This window comes from Hevea brasiliensis, chromosome 9, assembly GCF_030052815.1.
Source record: "Hevea brasiliensis isolate MT/VB/25A 57/8 chromosome 9, ASM3005281v1, whole genome shotgun sequence".
Lineage (NCBI taxonomy): Eukaryota > Viridiplantae > Streptophyta > Magnoliopsida > Malpighiales > Euphorbiaceae > Hevea > Hevea brasiliensis.
The window spans coordinates 91,664,299-91,686,715 of NC_079501.1; the positions used below are offsets into that span (position 1 = coordinate 91,664,299).

At 31.0% G+C, this 22,417-nt stretch overlaps 1 protein-coding gene across 1 annotated transcript; it reads left to right on the forward strand.

The window, feature by feature from the left end:
• The first annotated feature begins 5,151 nt into the window (after positions 1-5,151).
• On the forward strand, positions 5,152-21,935 carry LOC131182961 (uncharacterized). Its single transcript, XM_058152509.1, has 2 exons — positions 5,152-5,464; positions 21,715-21,935. Exons 1-2 carry the CDS (start codon positions 5,188-5,190, stop codon positions 21,933-21,935), a joined length of 498 nt encoding a protein of 165 aa, XP_058008492.1. The 5' UTR covers positions 5,152-5,187.
• Positions 21,936-22,417: the final 482 nt, after the last annotated feature.

A 22,417-nucleotide genomic window follows, 5' to 3' on the forward strand; every position in this document is an offset into this window, starting at 1 on the left:
CTCTTATCTTAGATGCAACTCTTATCCTAGATATTTAAAGTGATTACTTTGTGGCAGTATCACTCCATTCAAACTAACTCCTTCCCTATCACCAGTTTGGCCTTCACTGAACTTGCAATGCATGTATTCTGTCTTCGTTCTACTTAACTTAAAACCCTTTGACTCTAGAGCACTTCTCCAAAGTTCTAGTTTTCTATTGACTCCTTCATGTGTCTCATCTATCAGAACAATATCATCTGCAAACATCATACACCAAGGAATACTCTCTTGTATATGTTTCGTCAGTTCATCTAAAACTAATGTAAAAAGGTAAGGGCTTATGGCTGATCCTTGGTGTAATCCAATTGAGATCGGAAAATCTCTTGTGTCCCCTCCTTTGCGCACAATAGTAGTTGCTCCTTCATACATATCTTTCAATACTTGTATGTACCTAATAGATACCCTCTTTTGTTCTAACACATTCCATAAGACCTCTCTTGGAACACTATCATAAGCCTTCTCCAAATCAATAAAAACCATGTGTAGATCTTTCTTCACATCTCTATATTTCTCCATCAAGCTTCTAATGAGAAAGATCACTTCCATAGTTGAATGACCGGGCATGAAACCAAATTGATTGAGAGAGATAGAAGTATCATAACGTAGTCGATGTTCCACAACTCTCTCCCACAACTTCATAGTATGGCTCATGAGTTTAATTCCCCTATAGTTTGAGCAACTCTGTATGTCTCCTTTATTTTTAAAAATAGGTACTAAAATACTCTTCCTCCATTCATCAGGCATTTTCTTTGAGTTTAGAATCTTATTAAATAATTTAGTTAACCATGCCACTCCCATATCTCCCAAATACTTCCACACTTCAATTGGTATTTCATCGGGTCCACAGGCTTTACCCACTTTCATTCTCTTAAGTGCTTCCTTTACTTCTAAAGATCTAATCCTTCTAGTATAATTCACATTTTTTTCTATTGTTCTATAATCTATATTCACGTTATTACCATTTTGACTATTATTAAAGAGATCATTAAAATAATTTCTCCATCTTTCTTTAATGTCCTTATCTTTCACCAACACTTTTCCTTTTTTATCCTTAATGCACCTAACTTGATTGAGATCTTGACATTTTCTTTCTCTTCTCCTTGCTAATCTATAAATATCTTTCTCCCCTTCTTTAGTTCCAAGTTTCTCATATAACTTTTCAAAAGCCTGTGCTCTTGCTTGACTAACTGCCTTTTTTGCCTCTTTCTTTGCTATCTTGTACTGTTCATATGTCTCATTATTATCACATTTAGGTAATTTCTTACACCGTTCTCTTTTTCTCTTCACTGCCTTTTGTACTGCCTTTTGTACTTCCTCATTCCACCACCATCTCTCTTTTGAGGGTGGTCCCTGTCCTTTAGACTCTTCAAGTACTTTTCTAGCTACTTGTCTAATATTTGATGCCATCTGTATCCACATATCATTAGCCTCCATATCTAGCTTCCATACTTCGGACTCGAGAAGCTCATTTTTGAACTTCACTTGCTTTACTCCTTTGAACTCCCACCACTTTGTTCGAGCTACACTATTTCTTCTGACCTTACTTGAATTGTTCCTAAACTTGACATCCAAGACCACCAACCGATGTTGACTTGTTAAAGCCTCTCCTGGAATGACCTTGCAATCCTTGCATAGAGCTCTATTTGTCTTCCTAGTTAAGAGAAAGTCGATTTGGCTTCTATGTTGTCCACTTTTGAAAGTCACTAAATGTGACTCTCTTTTTATAAAGTAGGTATTTGCTAGTATTAATCGTATGCCATAGCAAAATCCAGGATGCTTTTTCCCTCCTCATTTCGACTGCCAAAACCAAAACCTCCATGAACATTCTCATAACCTTGTCTATCACTTCCTACATGCCCATTCAAATCTCCACCAATGAAAACATTCTCTTCATTCGGTATGCTTTGCATTAAATCATCCATATCTTCCCAAAACCTTTGTTTACTCTCACTGTCTAGTCCTATTTGTGGGGCATAAGCACTAACTATATTTATTGTTTCTCCTTCTAGTACTAGCTTTACTAGTATAATTCTATCTCCTACTCTTTTCACAGCTATTACTGCGTCTTTCAATGTCCTGTCTATGATTATGCCCACTCCGTTCTTGTTTCTCTCCTTTTCGGTAAACCACAGTTTGTACCCTGAATTACCCACTTCCTTACTTTTCTCTCCTACCCATTTAGTCTCTTGAATGCAAGCAATATTCACCATTCTCCTTTCCAAGGTATCCACAAGTAATTAAAAGTTATTTATCAATTTATCACATATACAATTATATGATTTTATATTGATAAATTTATTATTAAAAAAATATAGTAGAATTTTAAAAGTAAATAATATTTTGAATGCATAACATATACTTTTTTATCTCAATTTTTAAATTTTCTTAAAAAGAGAGTTCAGTAATTAAATTTATGAGGGATTAACATATATAAATACATATATATACAAAAAATATATTAAAAAAAAAAAGAAAAGTCAATTGACCCCTTATTAGATAAAGAGTGTTTGGTTTAGATTATAAGTTGATCAAATTTACTTATAAGTTGAAAATTATAAGTAGATAAGTATTTGGTTTAACTTATAAGTTAAAAATCTACTTAAATTAAGTTATAAGTCATAAGTAAGGATTTGGTTTGACTTATAAGTTAAAAATCTACTTAAAATAAGTTAGAAGTCATAAGTAAAATATCTCTTACTTATGACTTATCTACTTATTTTAAAGCTATTCTTTAATTAAGTAAAAGACTATATTATCAAAATAAATTTTGAAATTATCAATATTATTCTCATTTTAGCAATTATAACACTCAATTATATATATATATATATATATATATATATATATATATATATATATATATATATATATATATTGTCATTTTAATAAATTAAGACCAAACATTTAAACTATTTTAAAGTTATTTTTAAATAATTTTACTAGATAATTAATTTCTTATTTTTAAATTGACTTATATCTTAAAAATATATTTTAAGTTAAAAGTTAAAGGTAACTAGTCAAACCAAATGCCCTCATAGCCTATATTTACTAGGGGTGTACAGTTTTCGGTGTAAACCGAAAAATCAAACCGAACCGAGCCATTTCGGTTCAATTGATTCAATTTTTTAGTTCTGTCAGTTTGGTTCGGTTTGAAATTTTTAATATATTCAAATTTCAGTTCGATTCGGTTTTTATCAGTTTAAACCGATTAAACCAAATAGTAAAGGGCCCAACTAATTTTTCAGCCCAAGATGTATAAATTTCAAAGCCCAAGATGCATAAGTCCAGCCCAAAAAATAAAAAATATAATATTTTCGGTTTAACGGATCTGAACCGAACCGAACCTTAATTTTTCAGTTTAGTTCAGTTCGATTATCCTTAGGTAATCGGTTCGGTTCGGTTTACATTTTTAAGTGATTCAGTTTTTCAATTTTTGATATTCGGTTCAATTCAAAACCGAACCGACCTAATGTTCTCCCCTAATATTTACCATTGCCTGCAAGCGAATGTCCACTAAACTTGAAGTGTGAGCAATAACAACCCACTTTACCTTATACTACAGTATCTAATTAATAAATATAAATTATCAAATCTTTTAATTTGAAAGGCTCTAATTTTATATTAAAAAATTATTTAACCTAAAAATTTAAAATTATAAGTGAGTAACTCAAAAATAGTTTTATATCTCCAATATAATCTTTATAATTTGTTTACTAAAAAGACATGAAGAACGTGTTTTTCTGGAAAAAAAAATGGGTGCGACTACAGCTAGGTCGGCCTTGTAATAATTTAAGTGGAATTTAAAACAAGATTATTGCAGATTAAAGCAAAAGTCAAAAATGCACGGCAATGGAAATTAACACGATATAAATACTGAAGTTGTAAGGAGCAGAAGCCAGAAATCAGATGCAATGCCATGCAACCGATCAAATGCTTGAAGCACGAGTAAAACAGAGTAATGGTCATTTCAGAAATGAATGCAGAAGTAAATTTTGTAAGTTGTCTGTCTCATCAGTAATAATTATATGCAATTCAACCTAGCAGTACTTATTAGGGATAAAAAAAAACTATAGGCCTCTATAATATTGCGTGGCATTGATTTAAAATAAAATATTAAATTTTATATAAAATATAAAATTTAAGCAAAACTTCTCATTTGAGCTAATTTTAACCTAGTCAATATTTTTTATATAAAATTTTAGATTTAATATTTTTTAAATATGATATTAGAATTTTGATGAATCTAGTTGTCCTATTTATTAATTAAAATAAATTTATATTTATTTACGTTTTAAATTCAATCAACATAAACGTGTAGAGTTATATTAAAGATATAAAATTGGTTTCGTGAAATTTATGTATAAATTTAAACTTTAGACTTTTAAGTTGAATGACTTCTTGATGGTAAGTTGAATGAAAATGACTTCTTGATAGTAATTATAAAGGGAAATTTTTATGTATATAAGGGAGGACTATTGAAGTAAAGCTAAAATGTTAATCACAAGTTCATCTATTTTCTTGAGTTAATCACAAGCTAAATTGTTTAATTATTTGATAATTTTTAAGACTAAAATTTATTCAATTTAATTTTTAACTAATTTTTTATAATCTCCAACTAATATATTTAATTAACGTTTTACATATATAGCCTAAAGTTGAAGGTATGAGATACAGTATAAGATATATTTTAATAATATTTATAAATTTTTTTACATTATATTTTAAATAAATAGAATTTAAATATTTTAAAAAATATTAAATTTAAATTATGTGAATCTCACAAAAAAAAATTTTAATAAAAAAATCACTTAATTTATTCATGTAAAAATCAAGTTTATAGCAGCTTCACCTTACATATATTTCCCTTTCTTTTTGACGGCTTTTCTAGCTGTGTTCTGCTGATTCAAGTCAGAGAATTAATGGGTTATATTTAGGTTGACGGGGTTGTGAACTGTGATGAGACTGACCTCTTACCCCCTGGCCATTAAAGCTCTCTGTGACATCTTATTTAAGAACCTAAAATCTTCTTGTCTGCTCATTCTCTTGCAAATCCACACCCCCACACCCACCCCACCCACCCCCCTCGCTCTCTCTCTCTCTCTCTCTCTCTCGAAGTTTTTGCTATCTTTTTGCTTAATAACTACAGTAATGGAGTCTTCCCAACTCTTTGGAGGACCAGAAGAGTGTAACAGCAGTGAATCTGGGTGGACTATGTATCTTGGCTCCCCCATAAATGGTGATGATGATGATGATCAGCATGGCAACAAGGATGATGATGATGATGATGATGATGATGATGATGGTGATGGAGGTAATGGTAAAAATTACCTTCACGAAGATCACAGTGATGACTCTATGGCTTCTGATGCTTCTTCTGGTCCAAGTCATCAAGGAACAGCTCATCACAAGCATCTCCTTTTGATTTGTCAATTATCGCTGCAAATGCATACTTATTGGTTAATTTCAATTTCAGGATTTAAATTATTAGCGATAGACTATATATAATGCAATTAATTATTTTAATTTAACTCAATTTATTATAATAAATGGGTAACCTGTTTCTATTTTTTTTTTAATAAAATTTGCTACATATAATTTCTCTATTAAATTTTTTTACAAAATTTATAAATATTTTTTTTACATTAATAAATTTTACTTTTTTTGTTAAATTAATAAATTTTTTATAATTAATAATTTTAAGAGAAAAAAATATCAGTTTACAAAAATCAGATTATATGAGATGAATTCTAAAATTTTATTAAATTATTTTATTTTTTATAACAAAATGATTTTACTTTATAATAAAACAATTTCCCATAGAATACACTACAATACTAATTAATTTTAGAGTGAATTGTCATCAGAATGGCAAGTCCAATATTTTACATTTAGATACCTAAGTAAAGCTGAAAGGTTGTTGGGATTGCTTGGCATGCTTTAATCATCGTTCCATGTTTGTAGTTGACTTGTTTTTACTCAATTATTTAATTATATATTAATTATAAATAATAATTGAATTGTATTTTATTTTAATAAATAGGTTTTAGAAATATGTTGATTTATAACTTGAATAATTATTCACGAAATTCATTTTCCACGTGAAGTTTATTTTTGATAAATTACTTCTAAACAATTATTTTAAGTAAAGAAAATAATAAAATAATAAAATAATTTCTTTTTATTATATTAAATTATTAGATATTGTAATTCGTGTGTTGATGTTAAATATTCATTGTATAATACTAATACAAACATATATTTCTTTATCTTTTAGATTATTTTATACTATAATGTTTTATTTTTAATTATATAGTTATATATACTAAAATTAATGATAGAACAATAAATATAAATCAAAATTTATATTTATATGTAAAATGAATTGAAGATGAATATATGTATTATTATCTAATAATTAGTAAATCAATATGCAAAAAAAAAAAAACAAAGATAATTTATCTTTTAAAAAATATTATCAGAAATAAGTTTATTTGATATTAAAAAAAGAAATTTAGAGAAAAAAATAGTTAGTATAAAATATTAAAGGCAATTTAATTTATAAAAATAGTTAGTATAAAATATTAAAGGCAATTCAATTTATCTCTAAAATTATTTTTAGGAATAAACAATAGAGTTTGTAAAATTGTATGAGGAGACTTAAAAAAAAAAAAAAACAAAAATTATATTAAACTGTACTTTGGAAAAACCATCACAATCATATCAAGTTAAATCAGTATCGAAATATATACTCTCTCCATCCCATTTTAATAAATGATTTAGAATTTTTTTTTCTATTTTATTTGCTATTTTAAAAAATTAAAAAGATATTAATTATTTTTTTTTAATTTTATCTTTATCTATTATTATTTTCAATGCATTTAACTTTTTTTAACTTGTTTCTATATTTTAATAATACTATAAGAATACTTTAGTCAATTATTAATATTTTTTTATAAAAATGATGCTATCTAATCATTTCCTTAATTTTTAGGATAAATATCACGTTTAGTTACTCAATTTTATGAGTATTTTCATAAAATCATTAAATTGTAATTTTTTTCTTAAAATTTATTAAATTTTAATTTAATTTCATAAAAGTCACTGTAATTATAAATTAAAGATTTTCAAGTTCATCTATTGTCCTATCAATAATTTTACAAATAAAATCACCTTATTTTATTAGTTTCTTTAAAAAATAAAAAAGAAAATAAGATGCATAAAATAATTAATAGGTCAATAAGCTAACTTAAAAATCTTTAATTTTTCGGTCAAAATAATTTTTATGAAATTAAATTAAAATTTAGTAAATTTTATTAAAAAAATTAAAATTTAATAATTTTTATGAAAATACTTACAAAATTGAGTGATCACGTATGATGATTACCCTTAATTCTTGTGCAGAATCTTTAAAAAGCTATTAGAATGGGATTGAGAAGGTATTTATTTGTATATCTATCACTAATTATATTTAATAATAGTGGTAATTAAGGCAAATATTTATTGGTTTTTAAAAATTATAAAATCAAATAAATAATTTTTGAGACAAGATTTGAAATGCTAATATAACAATTTTAGGTTATGTTATTTTGATGTAATCAATTATGTAATGTAATCAAAATTATAATGTAAAGTAATGATCATTATATTTCTTTGTTTGATTGTAAAATAAAAATATAAATAGTATAATGTAATAATAATTTTATTTTAATAAATGGTAATGGTTACAGTGATTAGTAGTTGAGTGGTTGTGGTAGTGGTAGCTAAATAGTGGTGACTAAGTAATGGTAGTGGTAAAGACAGCGACCATTAGGTGATGGTAGTTAGGGGTGTGCAAACCGTCGGTTCGGTTCCGAACCGAACCAAACCGACAAAACCGAAAATCGAAAATCAAAATTTTAAAAAACCGAACCGAACCGATTGATAAGAGAAAACGAATCAAATCGAACCGATAAATATCGGTTCGGTTCGGTTTTAAATCGATCAAACCGAAATTTATAAAATTTCATATTTTTAACATTAAATCTAAATAATAAAAACATAAAAATAAAAAAAATCTTAAGGTTCGGTTCGGTTTTCTTTGATTTCGGTTCGATTCGATTCGGTTCGATTCAATTTGATTCGATTTTTTTTATTTCCTATATATATTAATAATTTCGGTTCTGTTTGATTTTTTCGATTTTTTATGAAAATAACCGAACCGAACCGATTAATCGAAATTATCAAAATTATAAACTGAACCGAACCGATTAAATTTTAAAACCGAACCGATTGAACCGAATTAATCGATTCGGTTCGATTTTTCGATTTAAACCGAAAACTGCACACCCCTAATGGTAGTAGTGGTAAGGTGAGGTGGTGGTGACAAGGTGATAGTGCCCATGTAGTGGTAAAAGTGACAATAGCTAAGTAGTAACAACGGTAATCAAGTAATGATGATAGCAATAATGATAACAGGACGATAATGTTAATAGTGATGATGATGGTAATAGTAATAATAGAGTACGAGTAATGGTAGTAATAGTAGTGGTGATAAAGTAATATTGGTAGTGATAGTATTGATAATAAATAAAAAAATTAAAATAAATAATTATAATTATCTTTATTTTTATATATAATGATCATTATATTACATTAAGTATAATTATTTATTTTATGTTATTATTATTTCATTCAAATTTTTTTATCTTATCGAATAAGGTAATTAAATATATAATATAATTACGATTGCATTCCTAATCGCTACTTTGATCACATTATACCAAACATGATCTCAGTGTTATGCAACTTGTTTATAAAAATCTTTTAATCTAAGGTAAATGGCTTTTACATTAATTAAATTAAATTTGAGAGAATTTTAAAATATAAATTGAAATTGAAATGATGACGTTATTTTGAAGATTAAAATTCAAAAATGGTGGATAAATTCACCCAGAAATTAAGGGCCTTGGACAAGGCTTTTCGTCTCCCACTACACCGCCAGCTTCACATCACATTATCATCATGAAACTTATTGATTGCACTTCCCACATCTTATAAAATTAGTCAAACTCCGACTTTGTGTAGATAATTATTAGAATTTAATTAAAAAATCAATTAATGAATATTTTAATAAAAACTAATTTTAAAAATTTAAAGAATACTTTATTATATTTTCTCTTGTTTATTATTTATTTATTTATTATATTTAAAATTTTAATAATAATTAAGAAAATAATTTGATAAATTCATTTTAATTAAATTATCTTTCTTTTATCTAGAAAATTATATAAATATTTATTATATATTTAATAAAAAATAAAAAGTAAAATTAAAAAAATAATAATAACTATTTCTTGATTTTCTTTTCTAAATATGATAAATAACTTTAAATAAAAAAAAATCTATATACTAAATACGATAAATAAAAAATATATAAAAAATCAAATATTTTAAAAAGTTGAATGCTAATAAAAAATCAATAAAAAATAATATAAATATTTTTTTACAAAATTAACAATAATATAAATAATAATGTAAAATAATTTTTAATGCTTAGATTTTATGCGTACATCCTATTTTTTTACAAATAATTATATGCAACGAACTCTTATACAAAGAATTTTCTTAATAATGTGATTTGGATTTTTAAAATTATAATTAATGATGAACATTAATTCAGTTTTTCTAACCATCACCCCGCTACACTTATTAAATTTCACTAAAGCCCTATTATGTAATATTAGCTGTTTTAATATCTATTACCTATTTTAAAAGCTATTAGCTATTAAATATTAATTTTTAGTGGTTAACTATTTATATAGCTGTTAAAATAGAAATATTCAGTAAAATAACTGTTATATTAGCTTTTAAATATAAAAATAGTGATAAAATCTTATTAATCTTAGTCAAAATACTCCATCAACCTCTAAAAGTTAGTATAAATACTATGTTAAGTAGTGTTTTGACTTTGTTCAAAACATTAAATACTACTTTAAAAGCTATTGCCGAACATGACTTAAATATGCTTATTTATTATTAATTTTATATTAATATTAAATAAAAATATGTGAAATTACATGAAAATGGTGTAATATCACATAGAAAATATAACTTTTCTCTGTTATGAAAATCCACATCCACACAAAATAAAAAATTTAAAATTTAACATGATTCGATATAAGCCGACTTCACTAACAAATTCACTAATAAGGAAAAATAATTACAACCACTAATTATTTTTATCACCCTCAAAATCATTCAAACAAAACTCACAGAATTTAATACATCTCTCCACTTTGTGAGCTCTCTACAATACATCCCATATAATGGCCAACTAACTAACTAACTAACTAACTAACTAACTATATATATATATAGGCTAATAAAACCTAATCCTTTTAGGGGTTTAATTATTAAACTTTATAATTTAAATTCTACTAAACTTTCTAAACTAATTAACCACCACGTTGATGTTTAAATTTATAATGAAAACTGGACTGTAAATGAATAGGATTAATTAGAGTTACATACAATGGCCTTTATATAGGCTTTGGTGTGAATAACTGTTAGGATTAGGAGTTTATTATTGACTAAGACTTCCACTTTGTCTGAGAGTTCTCACGATGTTAAGACTTCGACTGCGCCAATTATTTCAGGATCCTTATGGGATTCCAGCATATGCTTGAGCGAATAACTTTATCTGAATGTTCGAAGATCCTGTTCAAGTAACTTGCGCTTACTCGAATCCAGTTAGGCTGAGATACCTATTATTCAGTTATCCGATACTCATCTTGATTATCCTTTCAGTGGTTGTGTCATTATACATATGTATATATTTCATCCTCTTCTCTTAAGTTCTCCCTCTAATTTCTGAAATTGCAATGACTTTTTGGGTTTCGGTATAACCAATAATTAGTATCCTCATCTTTCAAAGGTCTTGCTAATGATGATAGAGACAAATTTGACATATAAAATCTACATATGGTAGCATTTAACAATACTACTAATATACTAAACAGGAATTTAAAAGTGTAGAAAAAAAGAAAAAAAACTCTCATTTAACTCTTATTGTGTATTGATTGTAATAGTTGGAGTATTTTTGGATATTCAATCTTACATACATATATATATATATATACTTTGAACTATCTGAAAATTTTCTTCTTAATTAGTTGCTAAGTATTTTGCAAGAGTGGAATGAAGCTTATCTATTTATAGATTATTTTACTGGAAATATAAATTAGTTTAAGTTATGAACTTAATAAATAACTTAAGTTATTTAATAAATGGTTTGATTAAATAAGCTTAAGTTATTTTAATAAATATACTTATTAATTATGATATTTAATATTAAAGTGTTACAACAACTACTAATATGGTTTTATAAATTAATTAATACTTAGTTATATTGAGCGTATGAATCATTAGTATAATGCCCCTCAAAATAATAATAATAATAATAATAATAATAATAATAATAATAATAATAATAATAATAATAATAATAATAATAATTTGTGGCATATAATATGAATAGGATAAAAATAAACAGGATAGCCATGAAAATTATTTTGCTCAAATTTAAATGTAATTAACAATTTGAATGCTTAAATTTGTTTCAAACTGGATTAAATTCCATCCAAAGCTATTTGTATTTCTCTCAAATCTGATTATCATTACTCAAATATTACTCAAACTCATTTAATTTTGAATTTGAATTAATAATTTATTTAAAAATATATTTTATTAATAATTTATGTTTAAGAATTTAATAATCTTATAAAATATTTAAATTCCATTAATTTAAAATATAATATTTAAAATTTATAATTATTATAAAAATATGTTTTATATTTAATTAATTATTTATATAAATAAATTTATAAATAATAAATATCAAATGCATAAAATTAAATTAGACAAAAGTCAATATAGATATTAATTTATAAATTTAAATCCATTTTAAACTTAATTAGATCATCATTCAACCAAATCATTTTCTGTTTTTCTTGTAGTTTTAATCTTTAAACATGCATAAAACCTAAAGCTAAAGGCAATGAGAATTGAATCTCCAGCTTAGAGAAGGTGTCCTATTTGCAGCAAAACGACATGCCCAATCCTCACGTGGGGGCCAAGAGAAGGGCAGCTCATGCTTCATGGTGGTGGTGATCTTGCAAGGTGATAAGCAGCAAGTACAATTCATGGGCCAAACCTGTCTGGTGACTACCATATATAGGGTAATGGGCATGCATGGCTACGCAAAATTATAAGTGGGAAACAGCCCAGTTCCTGCTTTCAACTATGGGGACAGTGAGTCCCCCAACCCTAGCTATATCGGCCTTCCTCTCTTCTTAAGTTTATTTTGTTTCTTTATCTTCTTAGCCATGGAGGGCTTCACCTTTTGATTTGTCAATTATCGCTGCAAATGCATACTTATTGGTTAATTTCAATTTCAGGATTTAAAATTTAACTATAACACAGGCTATCTTTTTTATTTTTTTTACTTTGTAATTGTAAACATAATAAAAAAAATGATTTTTCGCGGTGGATTCACAAATATATCGTTAATAATATGAACCATTGTTGATCCATCGCTAAATCCTTTTAGCAACAACCATAGCTAGAGCGAATTTAAAATTGAATTTTAGTGAGCAAATAAGCAAGACATCAGTCAGTATTTAAATTATTAGCGATAGACTTTTAATCTATAGTTAAATTCATCCCTAAAGTCATTTTTTTTAGTGTCAAGGGAATGAAGAAATAATTTAACTAATTTATAGTATAAATATATTTTTATTAGTATTTTCATAAATAATATAAATCATAAATAACATTTTAAATAATATCAATTTTATTGATTTTTAGTGACAGATTCATATACTATCTTTAATAATATGGAGTAGTGGTGGAACCATTGCTTATCCATCGCTAAATTTTTTTAGCAGCGACTTTACTGTGTCACTATAATTATTAGCGATGAATCAATAATATATTTGTATCTATTTAATATTATTAGCGATGGACATTTAATCTATCGTTGTATTCATGGCTAAAGCCATGTTTTTTATTAGTGTAAAGGGAATGAAAATTATCAGAATACTTTAATTAACTTAGGCTCCATTTGTTTCACAGAAAATATTTTCCTGAAAAATATTTTTCGTATTTTTTGGTGTTTAAGGACATTCAGGAAAATCGTGAACGAAAAATATTTTTCTAATTAAAGGAAAACTAAGTCATTTTTAAGGAAAATGACTTCCATTTTTTAAAAGAAAAACTCATTTTTCGTTTTCTAAATTTTAAAAATCTTATTAAAATGTAAATACACTTATATATATATGAAATAAATAAATATAATTAATTTAAAATTATAACCAATCAATGAAAAATATTTTGATAAAAAATTTAAAAAATATTTTCAATGAAAATATTTTTTATATATAAGTCATTTTCCATGAAACAAATGGAGCATTATAATGTAAATTATTAAATATATAATCAACAACTAGATGTTTATTAGTGTCTAAATTCAATTAATCATATATAATTAGGTGCATATTAGCGATTGAATTCAAAAGCAATAAGTTCACGTGAAAAGGCAAAAAAGCCTTTTTAAAAAAAGATTTTGACTTTATCCAAATAATAAATTATATATTTCATAAAAATAAATTTATACAAATTAATCATACTAATTAAAACTTTGCTTTATCTTTTTTAACTATTGCTTTTATAGGTAAATTAATTTTATTTTTAATGAATTTGAATTAGTCCTAAATTTAGATATTTATTCATTTTCCTGTTTGATTTTGCTGACTAAAGTGCTATATATATAAGATTTATAAAAATTTGTTTTAGGTCAACATACAAAAATTAAATAATATTATTATTAAAAATTAAAAATATAATATTAATATTTTATAATTATATATATATATATATATATATATATATATATATATATATATATATATATATATATGTTGTTAAATACATAGATATTTCTTTATATAAGTAATTAAAAGTTATTTATCAATTTATCACATATACAATTATATGATTTTATATTGATAAAGTTTATTATTAAAACAATATAGTAGAATTTTAAAAGTAAATAATATTTTGAATGCATAACATATACTTTTTTATCTCAATTTTTAAATTTTCTCAAAAAGAGAGTTCAATAATTAAATTTATGAGGGATTAAATATATAAATACATATATATACAAAGAATATATTAAAAAAAGAAAGAAAGAAAAGTCAATTGACCCCTTATTACATAGAGAGTGTTTGGTTTAGCTTATAAGTTGATCAAATTTATTTATAAGTTGAAAATTATAAGTAGATGGATATTTGGTTTAGCTTATAAGTTAAAAATCTACTTAAAATAAGTTAGAAGTCATAAGTAAAATATCTCTTACTTATAACTTATCTACTTTTTTTAAAGCTATTCTTATATTAAGTAAAAGACTATATTATCAAAATAAATTTTGAAATTATCAATATTATCCTCATTTTTTAGCAATTATAACACTCAATTATATATATATTTTTGGTCAATTTAATAAATTAAGACCAAACATTTAAACTATTTAAAAGTTATTTTTAAATAATTCTACTAGATAATTAATTTCTTATTTTTAAATTGACTTATATATTAAAAATATATTTTAAGTTAAAAGTTAAAGGTAACTAGTCAAACCAAATGCCCTCATAGCCTATATTTATTAGGGGTGTGCAGTTTTCGGTGTAAACCGAAAAATCGAACTGAACCGAGCCATTTCGGTTCAATTGATTCAATTTTTTAGTTCTGTCGATTCGGTTCGTTTTGAAATTTTTAATATATTCGGTTTTCAGTTCAGTTCGATTTTTTATCGGTTAAATCGATTGAACCGATTAAACCAAATAGTAAAGAGCTCAACTAATTTTTCAGCCCAAGATGTATAAATTTCAAGGCCCAAGATGCATAAGCCCAGCCCAAAAAATAAAAAATATAATATTTTCGGTTTAATGGATCGGAACCGAACTGAACCGTAATTTTTCATTTTAGTTCAGTTCGATTATCCTTAGGTGATCGATTCGGTTTACATTTTTAGGTGATTCGATTTTTCGGTTTTTCGGTTTTTGATATTCGGTTCTGTTCAAAACCTAATTGTCACGACCCAACTCATGAGCTGGACCGGCACTAAAGCCCCGAGGCCCGTAGTAAGCCTATCTATTCATTAATCCAACTCTAAGGCCCATTTGGGCCCAATTTGAAGAAATAAACTGGACAGAGTCCGACCATAAAATGGACCTTTCAACGGGGAGTTTTTGACTCACACGACCTGTAAACACAATAATTAATCAACTGGGGAGCTCAGCTCACCCTCCACATACTCATATCATCATAAAATAAATGGAAGCTCAGCTTCCTCATCCAGCCCATCAAACATGCATAAAGTTATGTGTCTACAGGTCCAACATGATAATAATATTACAGACCCAATCAAATAAATATTTCTAACACATGCGAAAATTCTAGAAGTTTATAGAATTACACAAACATAAATAGATGACCTGCGAGGGAAGAAAGCAGGTTAACCTCAAAAATATCCTCCTGTGGCCTGGAAAAATATTGAACAGGAGTGAGCGTTCGACTCAGAGAGTAAAATATCAATTTTAACCATAATCTCTATAACTATCTAAAACTAATGCACCTCAGAGAGTGAAATGCAACATCAGCAATAAATTCACATCATAACAGCAAAAAGGTAATTTGGAGCACTCACACCCCCAGTAATATCAATCATAATATATGGGAGCTAATCCCCTATACAGCTCTCTTAAATCCAACTTGTGCCAGCGAAGAACTCAAGCCAGACTTTCGCTTAATATACCAAATCGGGGTCCCAGTGAAGAACTCAAGCCGTGACTACCCCCGAAGGACCGGGTCCCAGCGAAGATCTCAAGCTGTGTCTACTCGTCCTATCCATAGTCCACACCACATCACACGCACGCCAACGCACGCACACTGCTCCAAATTACCACAACAACATCCATGGCACTTTAACAGTTATGAATGCAACATAAATCGTGCCTAGAGTTTAACTACATAGATATATGCATATAAGTGATGCATGGGCATGCTTGAACATATAATAATATCGAAATTACAATTAAAATTAATATTTTACTCAAAAACTTGACAGCAATCACTGTGGCTGCTGGGCGGAGGAAGAAGGCTGTCCCGGCTCACCTGACAATTACATTACAATTATACAAATCAAGAAAAGACCAAATACGTCCTAAGTCGTGCCAAAAATCCGGCAGAGTCCCCCCTATACCTAGGACCTACTCAACCTGTAAAAGGGCTCAAAACGCACTTTTATATTCACAATCCATGTATCCGCAACTCAATCACATCACACAGCCCCTCCTGAGCCCATCCAAACAGTCATCAATCACAATATGTAAATTTACAGTTTAGTCCTTATATTTGATCATTTTGCAAAAACTACCCAAATAAGCTCTAAAAATTCTAAAACATTGCCCCGCGGTCCTTAACAATATTACTAGGCTATTGCAAAAAGAATCATAATTTTCTGAACTACCACGAATATTTTATGGATTTTTAATCTCATTTAAGCACTAGAAAATTGCGAAAAAGTAAGGTTTGGGTTTACCTATGCAGATTCCGACTTTGGGGACGCGCTCGGGATATTTGACAATGGTGGGGTAGCCAAAATCTCGATTCAATCCAGAGACTTTTTCGGTAACTGGTCTGTCTGGCCGGAAATTCACAGACCCGAACAACTATCGAATTTTCGAGAATTGAAGATACCTACACGAAGCCCACAACACGGGGGTTAGTACATAAATTTTTTGGAATTTTCTAAGCTCATTTAATGCTCGGAAAAACACTGCGAAATTTCATGGGACCCACCGAAAAACGGTGTCGGAAAATTTTGAAATTTACATTGCCGCACGCTCTCGACGAGTGGAGCGCTCTGGTACTTTCGGTTTTCTCGTGGAGTTCACGGTTTGCGAGAAATCTAGCCCAAAAGTCAAAATAGGCTAAAACTTCCCGGGCAAAAATTGGACAAACCGCTCAATGGATTTCGGTGTTCTTGGTGTCTATGGAAAGCTCTCGACGAGTAGATGGATTTAGACATAAGACCCAGTCCGATTGGTGGCCGGATCGGCCGAATTTCCGCCGGGAAGACAAAGCGGCGCACTTGCGCGTCGCGTAGCTTTGAGCGCCTTTTTTCAGCGTTTCGGGCTGCGGCCGGCGAGCTGGGGCGGCTGGGGACCGGCGTCGGTGGGCTGAGGTGGTAGGGGAGGCGGTGACGCGGCAAGGGGAGGAGGGAGGAGAGAGAAAATGGGAGAGAAGGAGAGGAAGCTCTGAAAGCGCGGAAGAAAAAAAAAAAGAGAAGAAGAAGAAGGGGCTGGTCCGATTCGATCGGTTCGATTCAACCGGTTCGATTCGAAATATAAAATTTTAAATTTTTACTCTGCCTTGGGACCGAAAATGAGGTCTAAAAATTCTGAAAAAATTCTAGAAAACTCAGAAAAATTCTTAGACTCCGAATATATTTTTAGTTTTGCCACGTAGTCTTTAAATTAATTTTTAAAAATCATCAAAGTTTTATATTTCCGGGAAATCAAACCCGATTTCGAAAATCCGAAAAATTTCAAATAATTTCCTAAAATTTAAATAAAATTAAAACATCAATATTTGCCCAAAAATAATATATTTAAAAATTAGGGGTGTTACATTCTTCCCCCCTTACAGAAAATTCATCCTCGCAGGTTTTGGGCACGTCCTAATTCCTAATTCTCAACTGATGGTAGCCTGATCGCAGGTTTATTTTGGAATAGAATCTAGCCCCTTGGAGCTGATCAAACAGATCATCGATCCGAGGAAGTGGATACTTGTTCTTCATAGTCACCTTGTTCAGCTGTCTATAGTCAATACACAACCTCAATGACACATCCTTCTTTCTCACAAATAGAACAGGAGCACCCCAGGGTGAAGTGCTCGGACGTATAAAACCCTTGTCCAGAAGCTCCTGTAGTTGCTCCTTTAGCTCTTTCAATTCTGCTGGTGCCATCCTATAAGGCGGCATTGATATGGGATTTGTACCTGGCACAACATCAATGCAAAACTCTATTTCCCTTCCTGGTGGCAACCCTGGAAGCTCCTCAGGGAAGACATCCATGAATTCTCTGACAACAAATGCTGACACCTTCTACAGAGGTATCTCTCACCAATGCCTAATACCCTTGACATCCACGCCTCAACATTTTTCTAGCACTAATTGCTGACACGAAGTTATATGGAGCCACGCTCCTGTCACCATCAAAGCTAAACTCCTCCACATCAGGTATGTGGAAATACACCTTTTGTTCCCGGTCTAAAGTGGCATAATGAGTTGCCAACCAATTCATCCCCAAGATTATATCGAAATCCATTACTGGTAAAGGAACCAAGTCTGCTGGGAGAATCTTTCCATCCACTACTACTGGACTACCCGAAAAAACCATATCTACGTCTATGTTGTCACTAAGTGGGGTAGCTATAGACAAAGGACATTCTAAAGTTACAGAGTTTCTACCCAATCTCATGGCAAACACAGGGGAGACAAATGAGTGCGGAGCACCCGGATCTATTAAAACACGAGCCTCATAGGAACAGACCAAAAGAATACCTGCCACAACTGCATTGGAAGCCTGAGCATCCTGGTGGGTCAAGGTGAAAACCCAAGCTTAACCCCTACCTTGAGTGGCAGAACCCTGATACTGACTTCTACCTGCTGATCTGCCTCCAAATCCACGTCCCCCTTGTCCTCGGCCTCACATCGAATCGATCGCTTACCATGCTGGAAGCACCAGGATACAAATGACGAGGAACATTTGCAACAGAACCCTGTGACCCCATCTGTGACTCACTGAACACGGGGCATTCCCTAGCAAAGTGACCTGGTTGGCCACACCTGAAGCATACTCCTGAACCCATCATACAAGGTCCTGAATGTCCTCTTCCACACTGTGCACAAGGTGCCAAGGAGGATCCTGAACCGAACTGCACTAATCGCTGTACTGAATCGTGACCATTCTTTGGATCCGTATCACGGTTCGAACCTCGAGGTTTGTGTCTAAAACCACTTTTCTTATTCCTACTTCTTCCTCTGTAATTACTCTAGCCACCACTATCCGGAGTACCCATGTGGGGAACACCTGAAGAACCCTCTGCTCTGTTTTTCTTTGCTCTTCCGCTGTCATCCACAGCATAGCTAATCTTTATCTGTCTGGCTCGATCAACTACCACATCAAAAGACTGATCCTGAACTGTTGGCAGCTGCTCTTCTACTTGAGCAGCTCTAGGCCTCCTACCCCGCCTCCTTGGGGCAGGCGCCTCATCTTGTGCTGACACCTCGTCAGGCATATCTAGTTCTGGTGCAGTGGCAGCTCTCCTGCTTCTATGCATTTTCCTGAAATTCAGTAGCATTAGCCCACAATATTCAAAACAACATGTTACACAGCTCTATAGACTCATATTTATATATAATTATGTGAAGCAGAAACTAGAAGCAAAGATGACAATGCAAGACGAACATGGACCCTATTTTCCGCATGTGACTCCTAGTAGACTCTTCCCAACATTTTAGACGAACATTCCCTAAGAATCTAGAGCCTAAGCTCTGATACCACATTTGTCACGACCCAACCCATGGGCCGGACCGGCACTAGGACCTGGGCCAGCCTAAAGCCCCCATGGCCCGTAGTAAGCCTATCTATTCATTAATCCAACTCTAAGGCCCATTTGGGCCCAATTTCAAGAAATCGACCGGATAGAGTCCGGCCATAAAATGGACCTTTCAACGGGGAGTTTTTGACTCACCCGACCTGTAAACACAATAATTAATCAACTGGGGAGCTCAGCTCACCCTCCACATACTCATATCATCATAAAATAAATGGAAGCTCAGCTCCCTCATCCAGCCCATCAAACATGCATAAAGTTATGCGTCTACAGGTCCAACATGATAATAATATTACAGACCCAATCAAATAAATATTTCTAACACATGCGGAAATTCTAGAAGTTTATAGAATTACACAAACATAAATAGATGACCTGCGAGGGAGAAAAGCAGGTTAACCTCAAAAATATCCTCCTGTGGCCTGGAAAATTATTGAACAGGAGTGAGCGTTCGACTCAGAGAGTAAAATATCAATTTTAACCATAATCTCTATAACTATCTAAAACTAATGCACCCTGTAGAGTGAAATGCAACATCAGCAATAAATTCACATCATAACAGCAAAAAGATAATTTGGAGCACTCGCACACCCAGTAATATCAATCATAATATATGGGAGCTGATCCCCTATACAGCTCTCTTAAATCCAACCTGTGCCAGCGAAGAACTCAAGCCAGACTTTCGCTTAATATACCAAATCGGGGTCCCAGCGAAGAACTCAAGCTGTGAATATGCCCGAAGGACCGGGTCTCAGTGACTTTCTCAAGCCGTGTCTACCCGTCCTATCCATAGTCCACACCACATCACACGCACGCAAACGCACGCACACTGCTCCAAATTACCACAACAACATCCATGGCACTTTAACAGTTATGAATGCAACATAAATCGTGCCTAGAGTTTAACTACATAGATATATGCATATAAGTGATGCATGGGCATACTTGAACATATAATAATATCGAAATTACAATTAAAATTAATATTTTACTCACAAACTTGACAGCAATCACTGTGGTGGCTGGGCGGAGGAAGAAGGCTATCCCGGCTCACCTGACAATTACATTACAATTATACAAATCAAGAAAAGACCAAATACGTCCTAAGTCGTGCTGAAAATCTGGCAGAGTCTCCCCTATACCTAGGACCTACCCAACCTGCAAAAGGGCTCAAAACGCACTTCTATATTCACAATCCATGTATCCATAACTCAATCACATCACACAGCCCCTCCTGGGCCCATCCAAACAGTCATCAATCACAATATGTAAATTTACAGTTTAGTCCTTATATTTGATCATTTTGCAAAAACTGCCCAAATAAACTCTAAAAATCTTAAAACTTTGCCCCGCAGTCCTTAACAATATTACTAGGCTATTGAAAAAAGAATCATAATTTTCTGAGCTACCACGAATATTTTACGGATTTTTAATCTCATTTAAGCACTAGAAAATTGTGAAAAAGTAAGGTTCGGATTTACCTATGCCGATTCCGACTTTGGGGACGCGCTCGGGACATCTGACAATGGTGGGGTAGCCAAAATCTCGATTCAATCCGGAGACTTTTTCTGTAATCGGTCTGTGTGGCCGGAAATTCACAGACTGGACAACTGTCGAATTTTCGCGAATTGAAGATACCTACACGAAGCCCACAACACGGGGGTTATTACATAAATTTTTTGGAATTTTCTAAGCTCATTTAATGCTCGGAAAAACACTGCGAAGTTCCGTGGGACTCACCGAAAAACGGTGTCGGAAAATTTTGAAATTTACATTGCCGCGAAACTCTCGACGAGTGGAGCACTTTGGTACTCTTGGTTTTCTCGTGGGGTTCACGGTTTGAGAGAAATCTAGCCTAAAAGTGAAAATGGGCTAAAACTTCCCGAGCAAAAATTGGACAAACCGCTTGATGGATTTCGGTGTTCTTGGTGTCTATGGAAAGCTCTCGACGAGTAGATGGATTTAGACATAAGACCCGGTCTGATTGGTGGTTGGATCTGCCGGATTTTGGCCAGGAAGATGAAGCAGCGCGCTTGTGCGTCGCGTCGCATCGCTTCGGGCTCCTTTTTCCAAGTTCCGCCGCGCCCGCGAGTGGGCGCTTAGGGACTGGCGCCGCGGCCGGGAGGCGGCGGCGCGACAAGGGTAGGAGGGAGGAGAGAGAAAACGGGAGAGAATGAGAGGAAGGTCGGGACACGCGGAAGAAAAAAAAAAAGAGAAGAAGAAGAAGGGGCCGGTCCGATTCGATCAGTCCGATCCGGTCCGGTTCGATTCGGCTGGTTCGATTCGAAATACAAAATTTTGAATTTTTACTCTGCCTTGGGACCGAAAACGAGGTCCAAAAATTCAGAAAAAATTTCAGAAAGCTCAGAAAAATTCGTAGACTCCAAATATATTTTTAGTTTTGCCACGTAGTCTTTAAATTAATTTTTAAAAATCATCAAAGTTTTATATTTCTAGAAAATCAAATCCGATTTTGAAATCTGAAAAATTTCAAATAATTTTCTAAAATTTAAATAAAATTAAAACATCAATATTTACTCAAAAATAATATATTTAAAAATTAGGGGTGTTACACTAATAGATCGAAATGCTCTCCCTTAATATTTACCACTGCCTGCAAGCGATTGTCCACTAAACTTGAAGCGTGAGCAACAACAAT

Bases quoted from the DNA above. Each gene is read 5' to 3' on its own strand.
- LOC131182961 (XM_058152509.1), top strand. From the start codon at position 5,188: ATGGAGTCTTCCCAACTCTTTGGAGGACCAGAAGAGTGTAACAGCAGT. The intron at 5,465-21,714 runs GTCAATTATCGC...CTCGACGAGTAG, and splicing joins CAAGCATCTCCTTTTGATTT to ATGGATTTAGACATAAGACC.